The following is a 13,346-nucleotide window of genomic DNA, read 5'->3' as shown; positions in this document are numbered from 1 at the left end:
AGAAGTTCTTCAACAAAGTACTGAGTAAAGGGTCTGAATACTTATGTAAATGTGATATGTTGAGGGGGGGAAACAATTGAATCAATTTGAGAAAAAAAGCTGTATCTTAACAAAAGTTGTAAAAGGCAATGGGTCTGAATACTTTCCAAACGCACTGTAACTGAGCTGATTATGATAACTGTTTGAAATGGGGTTTACAGAGTGTGTGGTTTGGATTCGGGATATTGGGGAAAGGGTCAAATGTATCGATTGGGTTGAATGTACGTATAAATGTGGGATTATAAAAGGAAAGACTTGATATGAAAAACCACAAGGAGCCTCTGCATTTACAATAGTGAGTGGCCCCACACACTCAAAACAAGGGTTGGTCTGGCGTTGGATATCCCATTGCTAAATGCTTCCACTGTGGAGGCAGAGGGATTGGTGGGAGTGTTTTGTTGCTGAGTGCAGTTGATGAGAGCGATTGAGTCCTGCATTGAGTCCTCTTTCATACCGCTCTCTCTCTCTCTCCTCTAATCACTCTCTCTGTCACTTACTCTGCCTTTGCTTGACTCCTTTCGTGATGGTCCACTTCACTTAGCCCATAAACAACGCCCCCATCCCCCTCCACACCTTCACATTTCTCCCCCCAATGAACACAAACCGGGCTCTGCTGCCTTTCCACCTCCAAGTCATACTGGACCGTTTGCCAGCACAATTATAATTAGTTGAGGAGCTGCAGCACAGCAAGACATTTCCCTAATAGGTCTTCATCCGAGCCATGTGTGAGTTCTGTAAAAACGTTATAGAGACTGTTAAAATGATCACTTATTCAAACAAAGTGTGATTTTATCCTGAGTATGATTCCCGCTATGTTCTAGACAGAGTTTGTGAGAGTTTGACAGAGTGTCTAAATTGATCTATCAGAGTAACATAGCTGGGCAGAATGTGAGACAGAGACAGAGACATATGATATTACCAAGCTAAAACATGCAGTTTGCGGAATGTGCACATGTAGTGGCTGTCTCACGAGCTGAGCATATCAGTACAGACAAATGTTGGTTACTGCAGTATTGGACATTACCTCCTAATGGTGGGGATGTTTGAAAGGAATTTAGGAGGGGACCTTTCAGTTTGTTGCAGTTGCACAGTCCCATGGGTATCAGCCACCAACCACGTCTGAGCTTCATGTGAGTGCCTCTCAATGAAACTGCCTTTAATTGTCCCTGCATTGTTTATCAACACTGCCAATCCCAAGTAGAGCGGAAAGACAGACCAATTTTCCCATTGCTATGGGAGCAGAAAATGGAGGGGAGCCGAGGGGACTGGAGAGTCCTGCCTCTCATTAGAGCACTGCAGATGACTTCATCTCCAAGTTCAAAAACACATACAGGAGGTATGGGGTGAGGGGTGCTCACATATATACCAGAGGAGGCTGGTGGGAGGATCTATAGGATGAAGGGCTCATTGTAATGGCTGGAATGGAATCAATGTGTTTGATGTGTTTGGTACCATTCCATTGATTTCATTCCAGCAATTAAAATGAGCCTGTCCTCCTATAACTCCTCCAACCAGCCTCCTCTGATATACACATATAGTCACTCTCTTACACACACATACACCAACAACATGCAATCAAATACCTTTTAACCTCCTTAAAAGCTAATGGGAGGGGGTTGGTTCTCCACTACATTGGAATTGAGATGAATTTCTTTATGTGAAGGAATGTTTATTTAGACTATCAGATGCAACGACAGGGAACTATGGATTAGAATGTGTGTGTGTGTGTGTGTGTGTGTGTGTGTGTGTGTGTGTGTGTGTGTGTGTGTGTGTGTGTGTGTGTGTGTGTGTGTGTGTGTGTGTGTGTGTGTGTGTGTGTGTGTGTGTGTGTGTGTGAGAGAGAGAGAGAGAGAGAGAGAGAGAGAGAGAGAAAGAAGGAGAGACTGCCCTGACTTACGGCTCCATGCGGCTTATCAGAGTTACTCATTGACTTACACAATTATAGAACACACAATCACAAATATCATTAGCCACCGAGAACATTTTGTATTTTGGGGAACAATCGAGTCAACTTAATCGCCTTAATAGCTCTTATTGATGTCAAGCCCAATGAAGTACAGCACAATTCACAAAGCTCAGACTCTTGTCTGTAATATACTAATTCCATACACATTGTGCAAACAATTCACACAAATTGGTCTCATTTTCAGATATGCTTATCCCTCTCTCTCTGCAGTCACTGAGGTCATGAACAGTAGAGAATAAGCAAATAGACTGTGAGAATAGAAACCAAGATAGTAGAGTGACTGTTGGAGTGGAGTGACAGATCTCTTATCTTCTGCTACCTCGCTAAACCTTGACTGTGAATAGAAAGTTCAGTTCGACAACAGTTTGGTACGGCTCACACAGAAACACTGAGATGACAAACCACAAACTGACACACACACACACACTACCATGGCCCCCTATTATCTGTGTGAGCGCTGATAAGGTGTAGAGGTGCCCCATGGTTCAGTGAGGTGGGTCTCCATGGGTGTTGGCTGGGGAGAACTCTGCCCTTGGCCCTTCACTGGCATTTCAAATGTGGGGAGGTAACATGGAGGAGGGCACTCAGGCTCTGCTTATCATCCCAGAGACCAAGGCACAGACTCTCAGTAGAGCCGTGGGTAGTTGGCTTTCTGCCCTACTGCACTAGCATTAAGCATCACCACCCTTCAAGAAGACCTTTCCCCCAGCTGTTTGGCTGGGGCCTCTGCCAGTGTCACATACTCATAGGAAAACCACAGTCCCTTGCGCACTATGAGGTGCAGACTGGCCCCTAAATCAGATCAGCACATCTCTAACCCCTGTCTGAAATGATATCTCTCTCTGAAATGCCAGAGCACCCGACCACACAGTGACATTTCAGCTGCTGCGCCACTTCTGATCGACATCATCCTCTCCTGCTTATGTACAATACGTGACTTCAGCTCAGACAAACCTTCATGCACTGACTAGTGGAAGAGTGTAATGGTAGAATGATACTACAGATGTAGAATCTTAATTTGCCCAATGGAATAGTAGAGGTCAAGCCCCATAGACTGGGAAAGCAGGGGTCCAACCCCATAGGCCGGGATAGCAGAGGTCCAACACCATAGGCCGGGATAGCAAGGGTCCAACCCCATATGCCGGGATAGAAGGGGTCCAGCGCCATGGGCCGGGATAGAAGGGGTCCAGCCCCATGGGCCGGGATAGAAGGGGTCCACAGCCCCATGGGCCGGGATAGAAGGGGTCCACAGCCCCATATGCCGGGATAGAAGGGGTCCACAGCCCCATATGCCGGGATAGAAGGGGTCCAGCACCATGGGCCGGGATAGAAGGGGTCCACAGCCCCATGGGCCGGGATAGAAGGGGTCCACAGCCCCATATGCCGGGATAGAAGGGGTCCACAGCCCCATATGCCGGGATAGAAGGGGTCCAGCGCCATGGGCCGGGATAGAAGGGGTCCATTCCCATGGGCCGGGATAGAAGGGGTCCAGCCCCATGGGCCAGGATAGAAGGGGTCCATTCCCATGGGCCGGGATAGAAGGGGTCCAGCCCCATGAGCCGGGATAGAAGGGGTCCATTCCCATGGGCCGGGATAGAAGAGGTCCAACACCATAGGCCGGGATAGCAAGGGTCCAACCCCATATGCCGGGATAGAAGGGGTCCAGCACCATGGGCCGGGATAGAAGGGGTCCAGCCCCATATGCCGGGATAGCCGGGGTCCAGCCCCATGGGCCAGGATAGAAGGGGTCCAGCCCCATGGGCCAGGATAGAAGGGGTCCATTCCCATGGGCCGGGATAGAAGGGGTCCAGCCCCATGAGCCGGGATAGAAGGGGTCCATTCCCATGGGCCGGGATAGAAGGGGTCCAGCCCCATGGGCCGGGATAGAAGGGGTCCAGCCCCATGGGCCGGGATAGAAGGGGTCCATTCCCATGGGCCGGGATAGAAGGGGTCCATTCCCATGGGCCGGGATAGAAGGCGTCCACAGCCCCATATGCCGGGATAGAAGGGGTCCAGCCCCATGGGCCGGGATAGAAGGGGTCCAGCCCCATGGGCCGGGATAGAAGGGGTCCACAACCCCATATGCCGGGATAGAAGGGGTCCACAACCCCATAGGCCGGGATAGAAGGGGTCCAGCACCATGGGCCGGGATAGAAGGGGTCCAGCCCCATATGCCGGGATAGAAGGGGTCCAGCCCCATGGGCCGGGATAGAAGGGTTCCAGCCCCATGGGCCAGGATAGAAGGGGTCCATTCCCATGGGCCGGGATAGAAGGGGTCCAGCCCCATGAGCCGGGATAGAAGGGGTCCAGCCCCATGAGCCGGGATAGAAGGGGTCCATTCCCATGGGCCGGGATAGAAGGGGTCCAGCCCCATGGGCCGGGATCCAGCCCCATGGGCCGGGATAGAAGGGGTCCAGCCCCATGGGCCGGGATAGAAGGGATCCAGCCCCATGGGCCGGGATAGAAGGGGTCCAGCCCCATGGGCCGGGATAGAAGGGGTCCAGCCCCATGGGCCGGGATAGAAGGGGTCCAGCCCCATAGGCCTGGAAGTCCAGGACCATACTGAGTTCAGTCCCAAACTGTCAGAGCTCCCCTGGAACGCTGGCTCTCTTATTTTAAGGATGTCAATTAGAAAGCTTGGCTGGGATGGTGTGAGTTAACTTTAATGGACAATTAGGGATAGTGTGCCTTGAAAGCATGCCCTCTTGAGGAGTGGGAGAAGGCCATTCATTACACATGGCTGCAAATCTAGAGCCCAGTGTGCTGCTGGTGATGTAGAGAAGAATATCACATCTGTGAGCTATTATCAAAGACTACAGTGATACTGTATGATTGACACTCTAGACAACAATGGAAAAACTCAAACTTTAAGGTGGTGAATGTGAGGCCAAGGGAGTCAACCCAACCACGCCACCAGAACACATTTTAGTGTTCAAAACTCAAACTGAACTATATACACTCAGTTCCTTGGGGATACAAATAGAGTGACGAGAGAGAATGATATACGATCTCAGTCATTCTTCTAAATTGGACAAATGTCCTTTAATGAGGCCCACTCGTCTGAGCTGTGAAAGACCTCCACAACAGGGTTGAATAGAGTTGAGGCCAGCATTGTGTGTGTGTGTGTGTGTGTGTGTGTGTGTGTGTGTGTGTGTGTGTGTGTGTGTGTGTGTGTGTGTGTGTGTGTGTGTGTGTGTGTGTGTGTGTGTGTGTGTGTGTGAGAGAGAGAGAGAGAGAGAGAGAGAGAGAGAGAGAGAGATTGAGAGGGAGAGAACGAGAGAACAAGGGGGAGAGAGAGAGAGAGAACAAAGGGGGAGAGAGGATGAGGGGGAAAGAGAGATGATGAGGGGAGAGAGAGAGAACGAGGGGAAGGGAACAAGGGAGAGAGAGAGAGAACGAGGGAGAGAGAATGAGGGGGAAAGAGAGAGAACGAGGGGGAGAGAACAAGGGAGAGAGAGAGAGAGAACGAGGGAGAGAGAATGAGGGAGAGAATGAGCGAGAGAGAGAATGAGAGAGAGAGAGAGAGAGAGAGAGAGAGAGAGAGAACAAGGGAGAGAGAATGAGGGAGAGAGAGAACGAGGGAGAGAGAGAGAGAGAGAACAAGGGAGAGAGAGAAAGAGAGAGAGAGAACGAGGGAGAGAGAATGAGGGAGAGAGAGAACATGTTGCATCTGCTCCTCATTAACAGAGCGCTAATGAATGCACGTGTGTTCCACCTGGCTCCAGTGAGAGGGGGTTGGAACACACACTAACTAAACCTGCCGACGAGGCCTTGGCCTTTCACAACATTTCTTCTGAGCAATAATAGAACTTTGTCTCAAGATGTAGAGACTATAGTGCTCTGGAACAAAGTTTTATGAAGTTGCCAGTAGAAGCTGATCTATGGTAATTTTTGGACTTCTCCTCTCACTGGTTAAAATTAGGATTAAGGGAGAGTAAGAGCCTCTGGTGTCCTAAGAGCCTCTGGAGCCTTTCAGTTGGGGACAGGAAGACTAGGGTGGAACTAACTAAATAAGGTCATCACTATTTATACTGTATGAGAATAGACTCTTAAATGATCCGCATCCCACACGGAGTTCCATTTACAAACAGGTCACAGCTCATCTCAGAGCAGCATCTGTCCCCCGTCTCTCAGGTGAGAATTACGTTACTCCCCCTGGGGGTCTCCAGTCTGTCTTCTTATGTATCGATACAACACCCTGTGGGTTTACCCTAACATGGACCGCACCTGGGATAATCAGCATTACACCAGAGCGGCTGGAGCTTCAACCATTAGTCAGTATATAGGATTAGAAATAGTGTGTACAGTGTGTTTTGTGGCACTGTATGTCAAATCATTGGTATGTTCTGTGCTCCCCCATCCACCCCTCTGTCTCTGCCAACCATGGTCACGACAGCTGATTACATGCCTGCTCTTCATATTTTCAAATTGGCAGCATTCCGCTTCGCTCAGAACCTTAAGTGGTTGTTCATTTAATATGCAATCGACCCCTGTCAGTCTAAATGCATTTTTATTGAAAAGCCTGTTTCCAAGGAAGGAGGTTGCAGGTTGTGAGAGTGAAGAGGAAAGAGAGACAGGAGAGCAGGGTGAACTAGGATCATGATCTAAATGTGACAAGAGAGGTGGGAATACAACATATCATGGGCAGTTTTTCAAAGGGACAAACTAGATATGCCAGGTTGGCCCAGAGGGTAGATGGACTTACCTAGGTACTCACATTTTAACATGTGAACCTTATAGTAGAGAGCATGGTAGTTACTGAGCAGAACATGCAGCTATGTTTACCTTATGCTCTTTGAGTCAATAGCCCTTTGGGTATGGGGTATAGGGTATGGGGCCTGTGGGGGGGGCTGGTGTCACTGAGATAGGGGCTGGTGTCACTGTGTTATCCTGGAGTTCAGGGTAGATTCAATAAAACAAACATCAGCCTGCACAAACATGATAGCACAACCTGCATCATGAACATATACACAATCACACACACACACACACACACACACACACACACACACACACACACACACACACACACACACACACACACACACACACACACACACACACACACACACACACACACACACACACACACACATACTCTATCTACAACCTGTTGTTAATATCAGATTTGGTAAAACCTTTGCTTGCACATCCATTCTGTTGTAGACATGTGTGATGGGAGTAAAGTGAGCGTGTTATTGGGGGGGTGGGGGGTGGATTGCAGGCGGTGTTAAGTCAAGCAGGAACCCTCAATGTTGCTAATTTATTTACAGATTTAATTAGATGGATAGCGCCCTCACAGATAGAAGAAATAAAGGAGAGATGTTGCCAGCGTTACAGCACTTTAATTATGGTACCAGGCTCCTGATCCCTGCGCACTGCTGTCTGGGGAAGCAGTTCATTCAAATCCTCATTATTTTACTTTTAATTAGTTCCCCCCTCTTTTGTTTCCTTTCACCATATGGCCGTGTACCGTGGTCAAATTAACCTAATTGAGCTAATTAAGCCGATCAGTTTAATTATTCAAAGCGTTCTGATTGGGCCGGGAACTGTTCTCCACTCTCTATTTACCTCTCTCTCTCTCTCATTCTTGTGTGAGGCTCATATTTGTAAAGTCGTTTTTTCTTTGTTATTAAGCCTGTTCACTATTGTTTTAGCAGACAGGACAGTTTTATGGTCGCAAGAAGGATTTTTAGCATAGTTGCAATTCCTTAGGCAACAGTACATACTGTACATACTTGGCTTTTCAATAGATAGGCCTAATTTAACAAATAAAAAACAGATGGTGTTTTTTTACTGGAAACCTGTTACCATGAATGTTATGCATGTCTGTAGGCGAACATCACCTCAGCTTGCAGGCCTGTCTATCAACACAGACACCCTTTCAGCAGCCTCTGGCTCTGTTCCTGACAGTGACCACATGCACATAGCTCTCTGACATACTGTATTCTCACTGGAACACATTTAACAGCAGCCAGACCGCTTGAGCTGAGAGGATTTAAATGGTGTCTGTGTGTCTGTCTCTTAACTCCAGCACATTGTCAGACTGCTCCAAACCCTCTCCTTGGCCTCTCGGGAGATCATGAGACATATATGATCTTCCCGCCAGTCCTGCTGGTACAGAGACAATGGATCATCATCATCATACAGCTGGACACATCTTGGATCTGTATCAGAGGAGTGGCTGGGCAGAAGGACACCACTCAGACCCTCTCTTCCTCTTCGTACGCTTGTAAAAATATCCTGGCTCATCTCGGTCTCTTCACACAGTGTGAGGTGTAGAAGCGAAGGCAATTACACTCATCTGCATGTGTTAATATGATTAATGATTAATTAGTGAGTATAAACACTTTCCTATAACAGAAGCTAGGCTAGATGGTGAGCCACACACCTGCAACGTCTCTGGCTTTAAAAAACAACGCCTCATGGCAAAGAGATTTTTTGCTAATTGGCATCTGAAAATGCTGGGCTAATTAGTGGTATGCAGACGACGCCTGATTGGTTTGAATGCAAAGTGTAACTTGTGGAGTGGTGGGCTTGAGATTTGATTTCCTCACTATCTAGATATGAAGATATTTGTAATTGTGATCATTTCCATAAGTTAATGAATTTGCGTGATGCTTTTCAATCAAATGTGGAATGCATAATTGATGCAGTATCAGCACCTACCATGACAAGTGGGACTTCTGAAATAGCTAAGCACATTAAGGTGCAATTCTGATGGCTGCCATGCTCCTAGCAAAGGTGTGAAAGTACAGACCTCATTTGAAACACAGCAGATGCTGTCATCTGATTCACTCAAACTGTATTTCTTAAAGCCTTAACCACTCAGGTCTACACACCCATGTCTGACTATACAGGCTACAGATTTGTCATGTCCAGTTTTACAGTACATCAAACAGACAAATTCAAGGAAGGTCAAGCAAGTTAGCCAATGCAGATCCTAACAGAAATCAAAGCTCATTCTTTTGAACAACCAAGAGCAGCAGAGGGGGATTAGAAAAGCTCTGGCTTGTGTCTTTTAATTGCAACATGGTAAACCGTCCAAGCATCAGATTGTTGTTGTGTTTTTTTTAACCTACAGACAAGACACGCTGGCTGGATGCGTAGGAGCCCCTCCCTTTAATTAGGCCGGCTCCCAGATTAGTCTTTAATAAATTCAGCCATGGGATATGGCCAAAGTCCAGCCTCCCAGGAGCAGGAACTGTAGCAGGCAGCACAGATACACCACTCAAGTTTAATTGCTTCTGTAAATGGTCAGGACTGTAGCCTTCTAATTCCATTCCTCAGGGTAATCAGGCATGCTTTCACCATACAGGGCTGAGGGGAGTTATGCAGCACAAACAGGGAGGAAATGCCACACCAACTGGGTAGTAGTTTACCATGTAATTCCGCAAGACTCGTGTCATGTGACCAACCAACTGTACATAGGCTTCAATTACTTCAGTTCAAGTCTTTTAATAGCATTTTTTGTCTCCATCTGATAATTTCACATATTGAACAGGCATCCATAATTCAATTGAATGAAACATTAATTCAGGAAATAGAACTCTACTGGGAAACACACAATAGCATTATAGAAAAATAATGGACATTTATCTTCTTCCTTGACTTCAGCCCAATTCATATAATGGTTTAAACATCACAAAGGAACAGATGTGAGGCCATTGAGAGGGATTCTGAGTTCTTGACAATAATGATAACCACAGCAATACCACTATGACAGTGGACTCCACGGAAAAGCTTATTTTGATTTGCTTTATTCTTCCTGGAGAGGGTCCGGGCCATACCCTTAAAACTCATGGCGAGATTTGTCCACAAGCACCAAAGTTCTGGATGTGCACAGAATTGGGGGTCCCTTACTTACAGTACAACATGTAACCTCAGTCCTGAAGTAGTTAATGTGGTCCATATTGTCTTTGATGGGCAGACCAGCACTGTATCACACACGACTCATCATTACGGTGTATTTGTACACTGTCTCAAGCATGGATATGTACAACACATCTGAAGTTGATCCTGCAAGGAAAAATAACCTCCTGGTCAAAGAGACAAGATGGTGGATGGTGATGAGGATCCCAAGTGGCGCAGATGTCTAAGGCACTGCATCTCAGTGCTAGAGGCGTCACTACAGAACCTGGTTCGATCTCGGGGTGTATCACAATCGGCCATGATCGGGAGTCCCATAGGGCGACGCACAATTGTCCCAGCATCGTCTGGGTTAGGCCATCCTTGTAAAATAAGAATTTCTTCTTAACTGACATGACTTGTTTAAGAAAAGGTTCAATTAAAAAGGATCCACAACAACAGTATCAGGAGCAGGGATGGAGAGACCTCTGGAGACAAGGGAAGGATGAAGGCACACCGCCCTGCTCTAACCACTCAGCACACCTACAGACAAGAGCAGGGGGGAATAGAATGTTCAGTACTTGACAGTAGTGTGTATAAAAGTGTGAAAGGCCTCATGGTCCTGGTCCCTCTCTCACCTTCTGGTCAGGCAGCACAGGGTTACTCTGGAGTGGGGGCAGGTGGCTGCTGAGCAGTGCAGCCTCTGGCCGGTCGTGCTCACAGAAGATGGTGCCGTTAACATAGTGGAAGCGGTCGCCTGGCACCAGTCTGTTTCTACAGGTGGCACAGGTGAAACACTAGGGATAAAAGAGACACAGGAGTTAGAATCCTCACGCCAAGTCCACACCTTACTCTAGTGGGCTACCGAGTGGCGCAGTGGTCTAAGGCACTGCATCTTAGTGCTAGAGGCAACACTACAGACCCTGGTTTGATTCCAGGCTGTACCACAACCGGCCGTGATTGGGTGGCGCACATTTGGCCTGGCGTCATCCGGGTTGTAAATATGAATTTGCTCTTAACTGACTTGCCTAGTTAAATAAACGTTAAATATATATATTTTTCTATTGGGGCGTTAGCAAACGCTAAACTCCAACATACAAGGTAACTTTAGGATAGTGTATAAAACACCTTGTTTCAAGTATACATCTATTGGTTTCACACAAACAACCTGTTACAAATGCACTGATGGTGACAGACACTAACAACAGTGAAACACTTACTGCCAGAGGGTCTTACCTTGAGATGGTACACATTGCCCTGTGCCCTCATAACCATCTCATTGGCCGGGATCGACTGGCCACAGGTGCTGCATGCTCCACTGTGCCCGAACAACCTGCAGAGCCAGATCAGCAGAGCCAGATCAGTCTCAGTGCCCTAGCCTGGGAGCTAAAGTCTAGATTCTCCCCCTCCTGTCCTCTCCCCAGAGTCAGATCAGTCTCAGTGCCCTAGCCTGGGAGCTAAAGTCTAGATTCTCCCCCTCGTGTCCTCTCCCTAGAGTCAGATCAGTCTCAGTGCCCTAGCCTGGGAGCTAAAGTCTAGATTCTCCACCTCCTGTCCTCTCCCCAGAGTCAGATCAGTCTCAGTGCCCTAGCCTGGCAGCTAAAGTCTAGATCCTCCCCCTCCTGTCCTCTCCCCAGAGCCCCATTAGGACCTCACCTGATGTAGTCGCTCCTACACAGGATCATGCCTCCTTTACTGTAGCAGGTGTTGCCAATGTCGCCTAGTTGTGCGTGGCAGCAGGAGCACTTGAGGCAGCGTGTGTGCCAGTAGCGCTCCATGGAGAAGAGCAGGAAGCGGTCTGTGATCTTCCCCCCGCATCCTGCACACGACCTGGGGGGTGACGCCACACCACCACCCAGCTGACTGTTCACCATGCTGAGCCCTCAGAAGCTCCTGGAAACAAAGACAATGTTGACACTTAAGCTACATGGCAAAGGTAGCAAGCTGTTACAATGACCTCATGGACAATGTAAGCAGGGAGCCTCCAATTATATACTACTGGAAGGGGTCAGGATATCCAGAAGTCCTAACAGGTGACCATTAAAGCAAGCATGCATGGGCAACATTAATCCAAGTGTTTTAACTAGTATTTAGTCAACATGCTCATGTTTTACTATATCTTCAGAGAAAGGAATTCCCCACAACTTTACTTTCTGTATGTTTGCTAGTTCAAGAACATTACGCTACAGGACAAGCCAGGTAAACTGTAAACTGAGGTTTTAATAAATGATGCCCATATTAGGTGGTTGGGTGAAGGATTTTTTTATTCCAAATACCAAGCAGACAAGGTATATCTAGCAAATGTGCATTTGCCTGCATCACAACTCACCAATAATGTAGAAAGTCCAACAAATAATATATTCACTGGTTGAACAAAATAAGCTACATTATATTAAAAACTGTAACATTGCATTTATAACACTGTTGTATGACTTTTAACACCAGTTTAACCTGTCATTTTACCTGTCATTTACAGGTATCAAAATACAAAACTACTGATTTATATTCCACAAGATAAGGGAGCTGTGCTATCTATTCATGCGGAACACTTTCCTATGTTGAATAAGGTCCTGGTTAGGAATAGCAAGTGTCAGTGATTCACGTGCAAGAAAAACAATAGCAGTCACAAAAAAAGGAGACTCGGAATGAACTTTTAACCATCACACAACATCGAATCAAGATTAGGTGAAAATAGCCTGTATATAAATGTATATTTAATGGAATTAAAATTCAGTTGAACATTACGGTAAGTAATTTGGTCATCAAAATAGGCTGCTTATTAACGTATCATAGGAGCATTTAGAAGATAAGATGCTCACCTTGATGTGCGTTCCAGAGAATTCAGACGTGGAGAAGTTGTTGTAAAAAAGCAGAAACAAAACAATGGACGACAGCGGATAATGTTTCAACAACAGTTAAATCTGACTGTGACAAACAAGCGCTTCTATGATATCCATATCCCACAAATAAAGCGACAACATTTTCGAAAGATTTAAACACTGTCAAAAAGGAAAAAGCGCACGTTATCAAAGATACAATGTAATAAAATTCGTTTTAAAGAGATTGCATGCAACATATTTTTAAGTCAATTACATTGATCATCCGACTCTCAACTATCACTAGCGTCTTTGACAGCTACACTATTAACTGAATTGCGCAAGCGGGTATTTAATTCGCTTCTTGGTGACGTTTTTAACATGCAGTGTGCGCAGCCACTAGACTCTCAGGGGTGGGGTTACTGTCAAAATGATTTATGTGTTTGGAGAGGACCATTGTACATTTTCTCATTAGATTGAACCAAACTAAACTGTTTCCAAATATGACAATCCATTCCACAATTCATATGTGCAATTAAAACGCATAAACTGTCAATAACCACTTCCACCTTACAATTCATATATTCGGAATCATACAAATTTGGTTTACTAGACATTACCATTTACTTTTAAGAGAAGTTTGGGCGAGATGTGGCAATACATTTATTTGAATATAT

General features: G+C 46.5%; 1 protein-coding gene across 1 annotated transcript; it reads right to left on the bottom strand.

Moving 5' to 3' along the window:
- Positions 1-10,303: 10,303 nt before the first annotated feature.
- On the bottom strand, positions 10,304-12,981 carry si:dkey-90l8.3 (LIM domain transcription factor LMO4.1). Its single transcript, XM_029636887.2, has 5 exons — positions 12,673-12,981; positions 11,510-11,746; positions 11,090-11,186; positions 10,492-10,650; positions 10,304-10,396 (listed from the first exon to the last, which is right to left on the bottom strand). Exons 2-5 carry the CDS (start codon positions 11,725-11,727, stop codon positions 10,388-10,390), a joined length of 483 nt encoding a protein of 160 aa, XP_029492747.1. The 5' UTR covers positions 11,728-11,746; positions 12,673-12,981; the 3' UTR covers positions 10,304-10,387.
- Positions 12,982-13,346: the final 365 nt, after the last annotated feature.

The sequence above is a fragment of the Oncorhynchus nerka genome, linkage group LG27, assembly GCF_034236695.1.
Source record: "Oncorhynchus nerka isolate Pitt River linkage group LG27, Oner_Uvic_2.0, whole genome shotgun sequence".
Classification (NCBI taxonomy): Eukaryota; Metazoa; Chordata; class Actinopteri; order Salmoniformes; family Salmonidae; genus Oncorhynchus; species Oncorhynchus nerka.
Note: the sequence above shows the minus strand (reverse complement) of the source record. Positions and strands in the feature narration are given on the sequence as shown.

What these genes read in the sequence shown, in the direction of transcription:
- si:dkey-90l8.3 (XM_029636887.2), bottom strand. Translation starts at nt 11,727, where the DNA reads ATGGTGAACAGTCAGCTGGGTGGTGGTGTGGCGTCACCCCCCAGGTCG. An exon ending in TGTAGGAGCGACTACATCAG is followed by an intron (nt 11,187 to 11,509) that starts GTGAGGTCCTAA and finishes CTGGCTCTGCAG; the next exon opens with GTTGTTCGGGCACAGTGGAG. An exon ending in GCAATGTGTACCATCTCAAG is followed by an intron (nt 10,651 to 11,089) that starts GTAAGACCCTCT and finishes TTTTATCCCTAG; the next exon opens with TGTTTCACCTGTGCCACCTG.